At 35.6% G+C, this 16,101-nt stretch overlaps 1 protein-coding gene across 1 annotated transcript in view; it reads left to right on the forward strand.

Annotated features, from left to right (window-relative positions):
• The window catches only part of MALRD1 (MAM and LDL receptor class A domain containing 1), a gene marked incomplete at both ends in the record, with an annotated part of 328,396 nt that overhangs the window by 134,160 nt on the left and 178,135 nt on the right, over positions 1–16,101 (forward strand). The window contains one exon of the mRNA XM_082329648.1: positions 15,912–16,068. Coding sequence (XP_082185774.1) covers positions 15,912–16,068 — 157 coding nt within the window. The remainder of the gene's footprint in view (positions 1–15,911; positions 16,069–16,101) is intronic.

Raw genomic sequence — 16,101 nt, forward strand, 5'->3', positions numbered from 1 at the left:
AAGCAAGTTTGGAGACATGGTTTCTCCAGCTTTATGTGTACACATGCCACTGCCTACAATCTGTTAATACATATGCCATGAGAAATCAGCCCTCCTTGTAGCACCCCAAACTGTCAGCTCACCAGCTGGATGCAGGCTGTTTGCAGCATCCAGTGGGTACAATGCTCTATCTGGTCTACGCAGGGGTTGTGGCAGCAGCAAGATGACCTCTAGCATGTCAAAAACAGGTTTTGGCCACTGCTGTTTCCACTCCATAATCTCTCCCCACTATTACAAATTTTCATCCTACTTTTATATTTCTTTCCAAGTTGACTTCTCCTTTGTTTGAAAGCTGTCTTTGCAATTCACTGGCTACTGTTTGATTTAGTTGATGGTGGTCATCATCTTGATCAGTTTTGGGTGAATACCTTCTCAGATGGTCTTTATTCACTCAGTGTACACTCACTTAGCTATTGTTATCCCCGCAGTTTTGCCCAAGGGTGGGCAGTACAAGTTGCTCCAACAATGGGTCTTGTGAATTCTGCTGTCATTTAATAATTAACTAATGCAGTTCAAAACTACTGTAGTTAGAGTTAAATTCAGCTTAATTGATATTTTACCATTTTTCTGATAAATTATATCACTTCATAGTAAAATGAAAAATATTTCTGTTCTCTCAGTGAAGATTTCTAAATTAATTTTGGATTATAGGTAGATTGTTTATGATGATTACTAATTCTTCCCAAAGACATTCCTTTGATTTGTCTCAAGGAGCAAAAATTAGCTTTTTTACATGGAGATTTGGCTGTACCTGACTTTTTTTAAAGTAAGAAATGTGATTAAAAAAATGCATTAATGCAATTTATATTCCAGTTAAAAGTAACAGTTAAGATTTCTTGAAACAAAATCCCTACAGGTGACTAGCAAATGCATTAAGTACAAACAACTTTCAATGTCATACAACTTTAATTCATCTAGTAAGGAAATTTCTGTACATTCTTCTGATCAGAAAAACACTTGCCTAGTTCTAGGGACTGGCATGTTTACTTTCTGTGACAATAGTCCACAGAATGCAAAAATGGACTTTAAGTTAAAACCACTCCAACAAGTCTTTGCTATATTGCTACTAGTTTAAAATGAGATTATATTGAATTTACTCAGCCTGAGAGTATTTCTATCACTATAAAGGAGTCAGCTTAATATTTTAGTTTCACTGTGTACTTCATTAAAATCACTGTATATTTTTACCAAAAAAAAAAAAGACACAAAAAATCCTCATTCAGCAATAGCAAAAAAAGAATTACAGTGCTAGCTAATTGTTTCAAGGTCTCTACATTATATATATATAAAAGAAGTGTATTCTGTAAAAAAGGGCAACTATTTATGATAAATTGGTTGCCAAATCTTTCATTCAGTTATTTAATTGTGATATATTAGCCAATACCAACACTGTATGTGTACTTAGTAAATCTTCTAACAGCCTTTCCACTACAGATTTGCATTGGCACAGTGATACATGAAATTGTATTAGCTTTTCAACATATTTTCAGGGTTTAATGCAACAGTATATTGAAAAGGACTGATGAATAGAGAAAGTAAATGATCCATAGAGATTGCAGTTTTCAGGCAACACTGAAATGTATTGCTGTTGTGATGTTTCACATGAGATGTAATTTGGTTGTACTGTTTCCTCATTCCCTTTGTTTATTGGCCTATAGAAGAGAACGAGAGCATGATGCTTCCAAATTACAGCAGGAGATGCAGAGCAGTAGTTTTGTTGAATTAAAACCCTGCAATGTTTTGTTTTATTTTCTCATCCGTTTTCCCCAAATTTCCATGAAGACAGATGATGAGAGAAGCTGCAATCCTGTAATCCTGTGTGTTTTCTTATTAAAATAAAATATTCAGGATTATGTATAGAAATGTTTAGATTCATCCTGATGCAAGAGTGGGTGACAGTGCAGCTTACAATGAGTTCTTTCAGCAGAAATACCTGTGAATAGTTGGAGATTCAAACCATCTGCTTCCCATAAAATATGTATTTGGGCTAGCCACATACAGGCTGATGAATTGTAAGGTGGAGGTGTGAGTCTTTGAAGCTGTAATTACATTAATTAGGTGAAAACAATGTCTTCGGAAATGGAGGACAGAACAGCTTGTATGTGTCTATATAAACCCAAGGCTGGAGTAATAGAAGCCGTTATGGGAGTCTGGTATGGCAGCTTGACAGTGCTTGGCTTGGGCTGGAGAAAGGCTGGCACATGTTTTGCAAAGAACTAGGTGACATTGGCATTGTGCACTGGAAAACCATTACGGGTATATGAATGCAGAGCTCTTATGGCATGTTTCTACACTTAGCAAATTGGAATTCTCTATTGCAGTTAGGCTTCTAAATGCGATAATTATGAAAGTATCAATTTGTGTAGGCTTAAACAAGTATATAGAATAGACACTAGCAAATGGATAACTCCATAAATTTATTTCCATTTTAGAGAAACTGGTTAGTGATGTAACTAATTCCTTGGCGTTATTAATGATATTTGGGTAAAACTGTTATTTGAAAGCCTGTAGGCACTTAATTGATATGAAAAATCATACCCAAATCTGTCATCAAAACTAATGAATCAAAACAAAAAAGGATGTGGAACTAAAATTCTAAGCTCGCATGATAATTATTGCTGTGTAAATAGCTCCCTTGATAACCATATGTTTAACACATCTGTCTTGCTTTTGTGTCTGCTTTTCAGACAATCATCAACAGAATTTAGCACAGGAAAAATTAGGAAAAATTAAAGGCTTTAAGTAATATACTTAAGCCCAGTAGTTTTTTCAGCAGTCAAGAAATGTTTTAAAGTTGAGAGTCTAAGAACTTCAAAACAGCTGAAAAAAAAAATATACTCCCACAGGACACTACTCATGAAACATTGGAAAGGAGAAAGCTAAATTTAATCACTTGAAGGCACTTCTTTTTTTTCATACTGTATTTCACTTAGATGGTATAACCAAAACCCAGAAACATTTCTATTCTATTGCATGTATAAATCACCCTTATTCTGTGCCATTGAGCCTGACAGAGAAGAGATAATAAAAGGAGCGTTGAAATCTACATTGAAATGCATTTTTGAGTACATGGTAAGTACTAGGTAGTCTCCAAAATAGTTAAGTCAAGTTAAGGAATAGCTTGTGTGAGGAGGTCAGAGACCTGATCAACTATGACCTGGAAAGTGTTGTGCAAGGAACGTTGAGACAGCCTTATATGCATAAAGTTTTATTTGGAGGATCCATAGCTGGATACACTGACTCTAAAGCTGAGATTTTCTCTTTATAAAAAAACAAAGGAGGTAGAGGGAAAAACTGTCTACAGTGGCCAGACAGGAAGAGAAGCAACAGGGTGTTTCACAGATGAGGATCCTCTCCACTACAGCATGTTTCCCCCTATAACTCTTTTTCCATAGCAGCTATATAGTTTTCATCAGGACCGAACTCTCAGGATTTGTGAGGTGCAAGGACATGAAAAAACCCATGAGAACAACAAAGGGAAAATCATTGCTGCAGCAGCCTCCTAGTGCCTAGGTGGAAGGGTGCAAAGTTGGAAGTCAAAGACAAAGTGTAGAGTTGCAAATGGATGGATGGGAGGAGCCAAGGCCACCTCTCCTCCAGTCACTGCGGTAGCTGCCCTGTGCTACCAAAAAGACAGCTGGAGCTCTCAGTCCTCCGATACTCTCAGCACAGGCAGCTACTTCCTTCCTACAGTCATAGGAGAGCTTTTTTTGAAGTTGCCTTGTCTTCCCACTAGCTTCATGCTGGTACTTCATTCTTCATTCCAGCCACCTTCTTGATTCATGGAGTGCTTTATATCCAGAAGCAAACCTTTTAAAATCCTTTTCTGATATTGGGATAGCTTTGTCCATGTGATATTTAGATATAGCCCTTGAGACACTTATATGCTATATGCAGACCTCTCACTCAAAGGCTAGAAGATGACTTCTTCACTTGGATTATCCTACACATGTCTTAAAAATGCATGTACTCTCATGTGGAGACAATATCTTCTCCTGAGTGACTTGTGATGCAGAAGTTACAGGAGGACGCTTATAGTTAGCCCAGCAGATATTTAAAACACATATTCTCTTATAAAAGTGATTCAGCCAAATATTTTCCTAAAAACAGAAATTTAGCCTTTCTGTCTACCCAGGAAGATCAAAGTAATGTATTGCTATTTTTATATTTATTATTATATTTATATTACCACAAATAATTAAAGACTTGTTGAAAGTCTTGACTAGGTCATTAATAAAAAAAAAAAAGTCTATGACAATTTATTCTATAATCTTTTTTTTCTTAATTAGGAATTTTTCAGAGAACAAGAATTCAGATAATCAAGGTTCGGAAAACAGGTTTTCCTCTGCAGTCTTTTTTGAAGAAGGTGCAGTTTAGTATATGCTTGTTCTCTAAGTGGCTGTGAAAGATGGACTAATTTGTGTTAGTACTTCATTAAAGTATTAGCAAAGCCTAACAGGTAATCAAATACTTTACTGTGCATGCTAGTAAATATCCAGGGTGATGACAAGGCAAGAAACGAGACCATAGATATTAGACATTTGATGCTAAGTAAAAGTGTAGTTACTGAGGAGTTTTCTACAGTAACATACAATTTTATACTAAACCGTAATGCAGAAAATTGCTAATTAAAACTAATGCCCATTGTGATTAGAAATTTTGGTGGCTTTTTCACCTCGAGCTTGGTTATTTGAGAAGGAAACTCATTCTCCTTATTTCCTTTTGCCTTCAACCTCACAGAATTTACAGAGATATGATAGAATGCTAATGAGATGTGGCAGGTTCAGATGAGCCATGGGAACATCATGAATTAATCTCAGCCCTGTGTCAGTCAGAAGCCATCAGACTAAAATCTTCAATGGAGAAAATCCAACTAACAGCCACTGACTGTTGTGTTATGATCAAAATATGGAATCTTTCATCTCTGATGCCATTTGCTTTGTGTGGTGGTTGGTATGCTGCAATGCTTTTAAGCGCCATTGGTAAATCTTGAGAGAGTTTGCACAGAGATCCTCTGAGAACAATGGTGCTGACAGAACAGAGAAAAAAAAAAGAAAAGGGGATTAGACTGGTTAAAAACATACTAATCTGTGCTCTACTGTTCAACTATAAAGGTTTATTTCTTTTCAATTATGTTTATTAGGCTTTAGGTTTTGATATCAGCTGTTCTGTTATTTTAGCCTTTTGCTATTTTAAGGTAGCCTCAAACCAATGATACAGTTTCTGCTCTTAAAGGACCCAGCACTTTCTGCAGTTCTAAAGACACATCTGTGTACTTTCAAAAGACATACCTACAGCTCAGAGGTCTAGAGATTTGCAAAATTTGCAAAAGCACAATCCATATAGAAAGACACAATCCTATTTACCGGAGTGTGCAGCGATCATGTTTTGTCTGAGCAAGAAATATGTTTTTTTAAACCGTTGTCACTACTTCCAAAATGTTGTTCTGTTCAGTAACTGAGAGAAGGAAAATGGGCTTCAAAGTGCTTCATCAGATTTGTGGTTCATTAGCATTGTGCACTTTCCTCTGATTATAAACTATGTGTCAGCGCTGCAGTTCAGGAGTGATTAGAGCTGATGTGGATATGCCTGCTCCAGCCCAATTTTAGCTACCACTAGTTCCGATTGCCATAGTATGGGAGCATGGCACGCATGTACACAAAATGGAGTCCTGGAGTGCTAAGCAAAGACTTGGGTGGTTACACCTCACTCATCTCTACTCTGCTGTGATTACACTGTATCTCTAAAGCACTAGATTTACGTTGATGTGCACCAATTTTCCAGTGTGTTCTCCAACCAAATCTGCATACCCATTTGTATTCTTTTCCCCATAGCTGAATAATACTGAAAGATGAATCTACAAGAAGAAATTAATATTAATTTATAAAATTCCAGTTTCTTCTATAAAGCCTTGTTCAGAATATACTCTGGACAGTTTATATGTACTTTCTGTTTTAAAATTCTTTATCAAAACTCTTATAAAAGAGATTTCTTCTTCTCTTGAACTTTTAGCAAGTGATATTAACAGAGCAATGGAACTACCATATAATTTTTTTTCCCATGAATTTCTTTAAAAACAAGTCTCTAAGTTTTTATCATGTAATCAGAACCTCTACTTTGTAGAGGTAATCCCAAAAGCAGCTTAAATGTGTTTATAATGTATGGAATGATATTTAAAGGATTGATGGATATTAACAAAAAGCTGTCTGCATTATTCCAAACAAAAGGATAAAAAACAGCTCCTGAGAGGAAACATTTTCCTGAAGGCACAAACCAAGCCTCATTGCAAGACACCACAAGAAATGCTTAATACACCAGTTCTGTGTTTGTCATTTTATATGGATGGATGTGTGAAGAGTTTGACATATTTCACTACCACATATTTATGTTGGACTTGCTGTCTCATTCCGTTTAGGCTGTGCTGACTACTATTCTTTAAGCAGGAATTGCTTGAAGACACTGAAATTAGCGACAATGCTTTTAAATTAACCTTTTAGACATGGAGAATATAAATGATACCTGAGAGTATTATAGTTAGTTACACTTATGTAGAAGTGGAGGAAAAGTATGCGCTTTATGTGATGCTTTTACACTCCATAGATCTGTTCTCAACAGTATTACTGACTTTAGACAAATGTGTGGGTATATCTATTGATTGAGAACTTTATTAGAGTGAAGTGAAACACATAGCATTAAGCCTCGTAGGCTCCACACAGCTGTCTCTAAGATGCTTATAGTACTCTTAAAGACAATGGAAAATGAAAGGAAGGGGATACTTCAGCCTTGTAAAGAGGAGTTTTTTTAGCATGTTACAGTATATCTATCACAGGCTCTGATGGGTATTGTGTTTCTATATGTGCAATTCTTGTGATTCTTGAGCTGAAAAGGTGTAGATTTCATCAGTATAAAGACTTGATGGTATCTAGAGAAATAAGGTAACAATAAATAGCAATAACTGATTTAATTTTTATGTATTTATAGAAGTATGAATTCACATACTTTCACCCCCCCCAACTTTAAAAGCACTTTCTGAGAATATCTAATATTTCCTCTTGTTACCCTCAGTAAAAAAAGTGAAGGTTACAGGTGGTTGCAATACAGTCTGAGAAGAATCCCACTGTAACATTTTGCATAAGGTTTCTCCACCCTCCTCTTGTCCCTTTAGCACTAGGACCATAAATTCAACTTTGAATATCAGGTGACTCCACCAGTGCTTATAAGAAATGAGCCACCTTCAATAATGAAGTCTGGAGTCTTATCAGACTTCAGGTTAATATTATCTTTTGACTTTGTCATAATCCATTTGTTATTGTCTGCTTACATCGTTAGTGGCAAAGTTCAGATGAATGTGTGTGGAAAAATAGTCTGGAAGTGCACACAGCTGTCACAGTAATATAGATAATACACATTAGTATCACCTGAAGCAATATGTTGATTAAAAACTAAACACTAAAGACTGTACGTTTAATATTTTTGTAAGAGAAATCTCTGTACTGTGTGCTTAATGAAACTGAAGCAAACATAATAATTCTTTTTTAGGAAACAAAAAGTTCGGGGTTGAAAAGTGCTGAAAAAGTGATTCTAAGTTTTGCACCATCCACCTGGGAAGCAAAAGCATTCATATTACTTGTGTGCCCAGCTTAAATATGTAGTTGTAAATTACTAATTACTTTTAAGAACAAACTAATGGTCAGAATTTATTCACAGAATGATATCAAATAACTACTCCACTTCAAATAATTGTAATTTAATCAAAACTAATTTTGTACAAAAAAAGAGAATGTACTCAAAGTATTATTTAGCTCTGTATATTAGGATGCCAGAGCATGGGATTAATCTCATAATGAAAACAGATTAAGCTGTGAAGAATTTAATCATTGTGTGTGGGTAAAACTTTACCAGCACATTTTCTTTCTGGAATTAATATCTATTATGTAAAACAGGGCATCAAAGTTGTACTCAAAGCTTTATGTGGTACGCTTGTATCATGGTCAAAGATAGCAAGTTTCTTTTGGAATTTTGACTCTTTGAGTCTGATAATAAATACAACACACTTTGGTTTAGTGAAAAAATACTCTTTTCAGAATTACCACTGTTTGAAATTAAATTTCTCACATATTGCTGTAAGTGAAGATCTGCATTTCTGACTGCTGTTTGCTTTCAATTCCTTTTTAGTTTTTTGAAATGTTTACAGAAATGCTTAAATTTAATTGAAAAAAAGCCTTTTTTTTTTTTTTCTTTCTAGTTGTTAAATACAGAGTTGAGTTACTGACTAAAACCTTTTGATTCTTAAGTGGTTATAAGTGTTCAGTGGAGAAAATCTTTCTCTGATACGTAGTAGAATTAATTAGGTTATTTGAGTTCTTATTGTCCTCTAAGATTACTGAAAGTTACACATTTAATGACATTTTAATTTTGCATATAGATTCTTTTTCTGCAATAATATCCTCACAGCTGCAATCCTTTATTCAGGAAAGAATCCTGTTGAAGCCAATGAATATGTTAAGTGTAAGTCACTGCAAGAGAGGGCCTGTAAAAGATCTGTTCATATATTATGGTCTATAATAGGCTGTCCTATATTATCTACAGAAGGATAAGTAGTCAAACTATTTCTGGTGCAGCCACTGAATATCTAGCAAATACAGATACTAAAGAGACAAGATAATTTTTTCTCATTCTCCTTCTTTCTCCTCATAAAACTTCACATGATTCCTACAGAAGTGTGCTCTGCCACATTTCTTTCAGATTCACGGTCATTATGCATCTTGAGTAAAACCTTGGCCACTGTCCGCAGACTAGCCTCTGCTTCCTACATCGCATGCTGCCTTCTGGCTGAAATAATGGGCATAATGGGCGGTTCATTGAGTAGCTGTTACCAAGAGTGTAAAGGAGGTGATAATTTTCTTCTTGAATGAGTGCTTGCATATTAAGGTCTCTTTCACTTCTGAAATTTTTTAACATCTTTTTGTGATTTCTACAGGCAGACACCATGTTGTGAGAACTCTTAGGGTTTGCTTTTTTTTTTTTACAGAAAGCTTAATCTTCCGTATATTTCTATAATATTTTCCGTAATATTTCTATATTGCTTCTACCCACCTTTCAGCTGGTTCCCACCTTAAAGCCAAACTTCAAGTAAACAGTGCTAGAGGCACAATGTGTACACGACTTTCCTGTTTTACAGCTAATATATTGAAGTTACATTAGACTCCACATGGACACACGTAAAGATAAAGATTAAGCCTTCCTTTTATCTTTGCCTGTTTCCTTAGGAATACTGTAATAATAATGACTTTTGGATGCCTTATATTTCTGTTGCAACCTTTGTTGCCAATGCTAGAAAATATGAAATGTTAGCATCTTTTTAAAGATTTTTAATATAGACCTTTATATTTATACCTACTTAAAATTTTACCAGAAATTTCATATCATCTGGTTTCTGACACTATAAACAAGAAATAATAGGTATCAACATAAAATGAAGCTAATGTAATGGAAAGGTCAAAGTATCACAATTTACAACCATATTCTATCAAATATATAAGGCATTAAAATAGCAATACTATACTCTGATGACATAGTACAAGAAAGAAATGACACCAATATAAATCTTTTCTCATAAATATGGTTGTTAGGAAGAAAAAGGGGAGACTTTAACTCCCTTTTAGCTAATGAAACGATAACCTAAAAATTTTCTCAGAAATCTTTTGATTAAATGTTTTCTAACTAGGAAATCCTAGCTTGAATAAAACTAAAATTCTCCTGCAAATGTCTTAACTTTGGCAAAAACTTTTGGCAGCTGATTACCTATGCTCTTGGAGGAAAGGGAATAGCTAGAGAAGAGACTGATCTCCCCCACCCCCATTACCCTGACAAAGGATGCATAGGATGTGATACATCAAAACTGAAGCCACTGACTTGTCTGATTGAAACCATCAACTTGAGCTTTAATGGCCCACATTTTCCTGATATGTCTAGTATCCCACAATGCTTCCACTTTGGTCAAGAGAATGCTTCTTTTGGACATCATCTAGTGCCCTACCATTTTTTTGACCGCTGGTTTGGGGTTTCTCTCTGTACAGAAACCCGTCTGGACTAATAGCAGGTCACTGACTTGGCAGATCCTGGACGGATGGTGTTGGAGAGCTGAAGAATGCTTTAAATGCGTAACAGGTCCCACATGTCTAAGGGGCTCTGATTTGCTATATAGATGCTGCACAGTGTTTGTGGACATATATATCCAGGAAAAACGGAAAGGAATGTGGGAGCTGCTGCTTTTTGAATTTCAAGTTTTGGTACGGCATGCTGATCATTGGGATGCTTATCCCTTCGAGGAAACTGGTTTCCTCTCTGGTTTGCCTTTTTTGTTTGTTTGTTTTTCTCATTATTGCTGAGATTTGGAAGCAAATCAGAACTCGTTAATGAAATGCAGTTGTTTGTTTCCTAACCACATTTAGTTTTCACTCTAAATGAAAAATAAAGAGCAAAGGGTATTTTATAAGTCCATCTAAGTGCTTAATCAGGGATTCTCAAACAATTTGTAGAAGATATGTAGATGAATTAACACTTTAAAAACTGAGAGATGTCCAACAATTAATTAAACCAGAGCTTGAACTTTCTGTACAGGAAAGTTCAGCTGATTAATTTTTTATCCTCTTTCAGACATTACAACAACAGACAATTACTACTCTGAAATGAGTAATTCAAAGCAAGAGACTTTACTTGATAACACTACCAGATTAAGCTGGGCCTAATTTTTTGGATAGGCCTCCAACTTTTTTTTAACACACCTAATCTTTCCCTCAGTACTGATTCCCATTTAGTCTGTTTAGTTCCCTGTGTTCTTCTGAATGCTTTGAAGGGGGAAATGCAGTGAAGATTCTTTTATGTACACCCATTCTTTGCTAACTACATTTTAAAAGATACTTGAAATATTAAGCTATTAACAAAGTCAAGTACGAAAATGTAGTTCAGTTGCTTATGTTGAATTTTTTATATCCATTAAAATGTTGTGAATTTCCCTCTGAAATTAATTAGGATTGTTGCACTGGCACAGGAATGTCTCTATGTAGGGAATGCTAGCACTACAGAGGTAAAATTAATTATTTTCAAAGGGTAAATATCAAGATTTTAATGACACATATTGTAGCTGCCAATTAAGAGGTTTTCCATGGGATAATTTTCTAAATGAGCCTGAGATCTTGCAGCTACTGGCAGGGGAGCCTGTGTATATTCTGCTGAATTTCAGCACTTACATAAGATTTACATGGAAAGCCAAATTTATACATGTTGAACAATATCTTGTTTTACACTTTTTACCATCAACTTCTTGAGGTCTCATTTGAAAAAAAAAAAAAGGAAAAAATAATTTAAAAAAAGAATGTGAGTGCTTTTATAGAATAGGAAAGAAAGGAATTTAAGGAGAGGCCAGATGATTAAATTGCATAATGAAGAAACTACTACCTTGGCTGAAGATGACTCAAAGAACAAAGCTGGGGGGTGAGGAGGAGAACAACTTCTGAGCAGAGTAAGAGAGACTGATAATTTAGGTTTATGGAAAGTTTTGGAATACTTTGTGACTGTATATTACTTACTGGTTTAAAATACATGTAGGCCAGCTAAGACATCTTTTACTTTAAATGTCACAGCTCAACAAACTGAACAGGTGATTTCATGTATGTTAACTGGCTCTGTTACATAAGATGTATTCATAGAAAGTGGAGGTCCTCTAGCATGTAAACTATATGCAAACAGAATGATTTCTTACTACTTTCTTCAAACTCTTCCCCCTATAGAATGTGCATCTCCCTGTAAATTCCAAACATGTTCCTATACCAGACGGCTTTAAGAATTCAAGACAGAGAGATTGCTTTGCTCTGTGAGCAAACATGGTGCAAGTTAATGTCAGCTACAGAGACTAGAAGAAAGCTTTCCTTTTAAACAACAACATGGATAGGTCACAAGTATATCAGTCCTGTAGTCCTAAGTGTAAAAATTTCCATTATAAGAGTGAAGGTGAACAAGGATGTTCTACACACACTTATACAGCCTCTTCTGATCCTTCCATTTTCCCTTACATTCCCCCACATCCATAATATCCATATAATCACATACTGCCGCCATGTTTAATGGCTAGCACTCTGTGAAGTGTATCACATAGGGGATTTTCATCTGGTTTACTAGTTTTACATGTAACATTATAGCAAACACTTGAAGCAACGGCAAAAAAATTGCAATGCCGCCTGCCTTGGATGCGCTATGGGACCAGTAGCGTCTAGGCAGAGATGTGATTTTGGTCTACCTTCAGGACAAAGACATATCTGACAGAACACACCAAATAAGAGGTGGATGTTTGAATTTAATCATAGTGCTGATTGTACCCTACCATTGTTCCAAACTAATCTCACTGAAAGGCCTGAACATAATACTGAATACTCTAGGAAGTATGAGGGCTGGAAGTGCTATTGCTTTTCATAGCTTTTTATCATTCTGCTTCTCACAGCCCTCTTGAACGCTATTGTAAATACAGTGCTGACACTCTTGGACCACTGAAGGCATGAGTTCCCAGCAGCAGAGTAAATTCTGAATTCTTAAATGTTCTTGCAAACCTTAAGAGAACTGGATATTCATTTACATCCAGGCAAGACTCTGTTAGAACACTCAGTGCCAAGGAAAAAAAGAAACCAAAAATTGCTACATTGCAATAACAGCTTTCTTCAGCAGAAAAGAGGAAACTAAATGAATATTCCAAATGCAGACTTGCTTGAAAGATCTGTAACTATGTAGTTTTCAAAGTTTTCAGGTATCACCTACAGTACATGCAGTTTATTAGGAGAAGCTGTTTTAACAAAAATGCTCTATTGCTTTTTATTTTGGTATTATTTTTACCTAATAGCCCTCAGGCTTGCATATATGTTACTCTATTTTGCACTTATTTTCTGCAATAGTTCGCTTACGAATATTTATGCTATTGTGTCAAGGGTGATATAAATGCATGCAATAGTTATAAAGATGTCTGAATTGCCAAGATACAGCTTCAGTGACACTTATCTCATCTGCTTCTGAATGAAAAGAAAAATAAGATTGTGGAGAAGATCCAGATTTTCCTAGACCATTATTCTTCCCCCTAGAATCCTACCAGACTGACTTTGGTCCCTGTTGGCTTTATCAGCAGTCCTCAGTGATTTCACCTGTAACACGTCTGACCTACATCAAATGAAGGTCTACCCCACATTTTAAGATGTATTTTTAAAACATATTGCTCCTTCTTGAAAAATATCTACTTGTATATCACTTAGAAAGAGAAAATTTTACCATAAACTACTGAGCATTTCTTTTATAAAAAAGGAAGATTATAATTCTGCTGAGTAGCTATTTCTATTTTATGGGTGGCAGTAGAAATGTTAACTCTGCTCATGACCACTACTTTCCTGAATGTATTTGATTTCTACCTAAAACTATATGCATAGGCAACCCATCCCACACACTACTGATTTTTTAGGTAAAAGTCTTCATTTTTCAATTGTGAATTATATCTACTTCATGTTCTCCAATTAACATGTAAGAAACAGTCTGCAAAATGTTATCTCTTCCTGCAAAAGTTCCTTCATTTTACAGGATCTTTTAGTACTTCACTTTAAATAAAACAAATGTATTAATAGTTTAGAGCTGAGAATCATCTTTCCTAGCTAAAGAGAAATTATGGGAATAATTCACTTCTGTGCCTTTTGACATTTGCAGATATTTTACATACAAGTCCTTACCAATATCTACAAATACAATGATTCTCTCTTTCTTGCATGCTAGATAAGATTTTGGGAAACCTTTAAGAATTGTGTAATGATTACAGGATTGAACTGTGGCTGATTAACTAGTAAAAGTGCTCCCCGCACTTCTGACCCATAAAAGTATTAAGACTTGCACTTTGCCCTGCTGAAGGAAACAGCCTGGGATTTCGGTACCAAAATTTTTTATAACTATCAGAATTGTCTCTTATTTTCATCTACCAAAATATTTTCTGTAGTTTCCCATGGCTATAGCAGTTGCCTTTTTAATCCTTTTTTTTTTCTAGTGTGACACCAGGGAAGGCAGAACCAGTACTCTGTGTAATAAGCAATGAACCAGCCACTGATTTGCAAGGATTTTTGAAGGGCTGTTTTGTGTCAAGGGCTATTACTAGGTTTTAATTTTCCTATGAAGCAAAAACTTAATGGTCTTAAACATCAAGAAAGAGAAAGAGATGGAAAATTATTTTCATTTAAATATAGCCTTAAGATCAACCACAGGTTACAGGAAGGATAAGGAGATATTCCATAAAATTCTTTGCCCTGGGCAAAAGGAAGATCAGGCTGTTTGCAATCTATCAATTTGTCACTGGTTATATTAAAAACAAGTTACTGCATACGTGATTTTAAAGATGAGTCAATTAATTAAAGGACTTCAGATCCTCAGAGGAAATTGCTGTCTGAGTACAGAGATAAAATTTGCCTGTTTCTAGCCTATTTTATATTAGGTACTATAGTAGATAGAACGTGCTGTTCCCAAAGTGACTGAATATAAAGTGGAATTCAATCTCTCCTTGACCTCCAGAGTACATGATAAGCCTTAATTAATATATGTTAAAGTATTTTGTAATTATTGAGTATAAATTGTTCTATACAGTAAATGTAATCTATTAGTTTTGTTGTAACTTTGCAGTCATAAACCTGTATGTGCTAAATTCATAGTTATTTTATCACACAGTACTTGTTCAGTTCAATATAGGCACTGCAATCTGAGGTAAATTGTGTCTAGATAAATAGTCAAGATTTTTTTTAAAGTTTTATATCATGTTTTAAAGAAACAATTTTCTTACAAGGTTTCAAAGAAACTTCATGACATTATGGAAAAAGTAGCTTTTATAATATTTGTTTAATACTGCAGGGCTACTGCAGCAAAGATCGCATCAAGCTGAGTTCTTACCATAGGCACTAAAGTCTTTTAGTTCTTTGGACTTCTCTAAGTATAAAAACTTAGAGACGTCTGGTGGAAAAAAAAAAAGTTCTTGAATTTGTACCATCGAATTCCTGACTCTTCCCATTTGGCAGGGCTTTCAGTCTGGCACCCCGCATTTCTCTCAGCAGCGCTTGCTAGGCATGCTGCCTTCTCACAGTTACAGTGGTACAATTTTACAGAGCAGTTGCTCAGAGGTTGGCCAAAGAGGAAAACTGAAAAGCAAGGAAAACCTAATACCAGGACCTTTTTAAAAAATGTAAGTCCCATCATCAGGTTTGTAAGCCCTCGTTGGAGAGGTTCTTTCTTTTGAGAAGCACTGAGCATGTAGTAGCTCCACTGAAGAGAACAGAATCTTATCTTTGTTCAACAGCTGTTTTTTAATTTGAAAAACAAGGGGTTTAGGAGCCAAATCTTAGATACCCAAAACACTAAAACTACACTTCTTGTCTCTCTGTACACTCAGAGTCTGATGCTTACTGAAAGTCAGCCTCATCTTTCCCAGCAGCTCAGGAGAAAGAATTTCACCCAGTATGTTGGATTTTCTTGACTTCAAGCTAGGATCAAGCTCTTTGATTTCCCTGAGGAAAAAAGGTGGGGGGAAAACACAGAGTCCCTCCAGCCCTCATCTATATGACCCTGTGGGTAAAGGCTGACTTCAGCTCTGTATCTTGTTCTGCCAGTCTCTGACATAAAAATACTAGCTGCCTTTTCAAGAGCTTTTTGGGATTCTGGCTACCCACTGATAAACTAAAAGGCATCCAGATAGCCATACAGAAGATACTATATCTGTATAAGGAAATATTACCATTTTAACTTTAACTAGAACTTAATTATGATTAAATGTTTTGTTTTAATAAAGAAAAACCTTTCTCTCTGATCAGGCGTACTGAAGAAGGCTGGTACCTGTTCGCAGACAGCTCGAATGGAGAATTTGGTCACACAGTTGACATTGCCACCCCAGTCATCTCCCTTACGGGGCCCAAATGCAAAATCGTATTCTGGAACCACATGAATGGTTCAACAATAGGTTCTCTGGAGGTACGGAGATGTTCTTTGTTTTGGATTTTTTTT

This window comes from Platalea leucorodia (assembly GCF_965183815.1).
Source record: "Platalea leucorodia genome assembly, chromosome: 1".
Lineage (NCBI taxonomy): Eukaryota > Metazoa > Chordata > Aves > Pelecaniformes > Threskiornithidae > Platalea > Platalea leucorodia.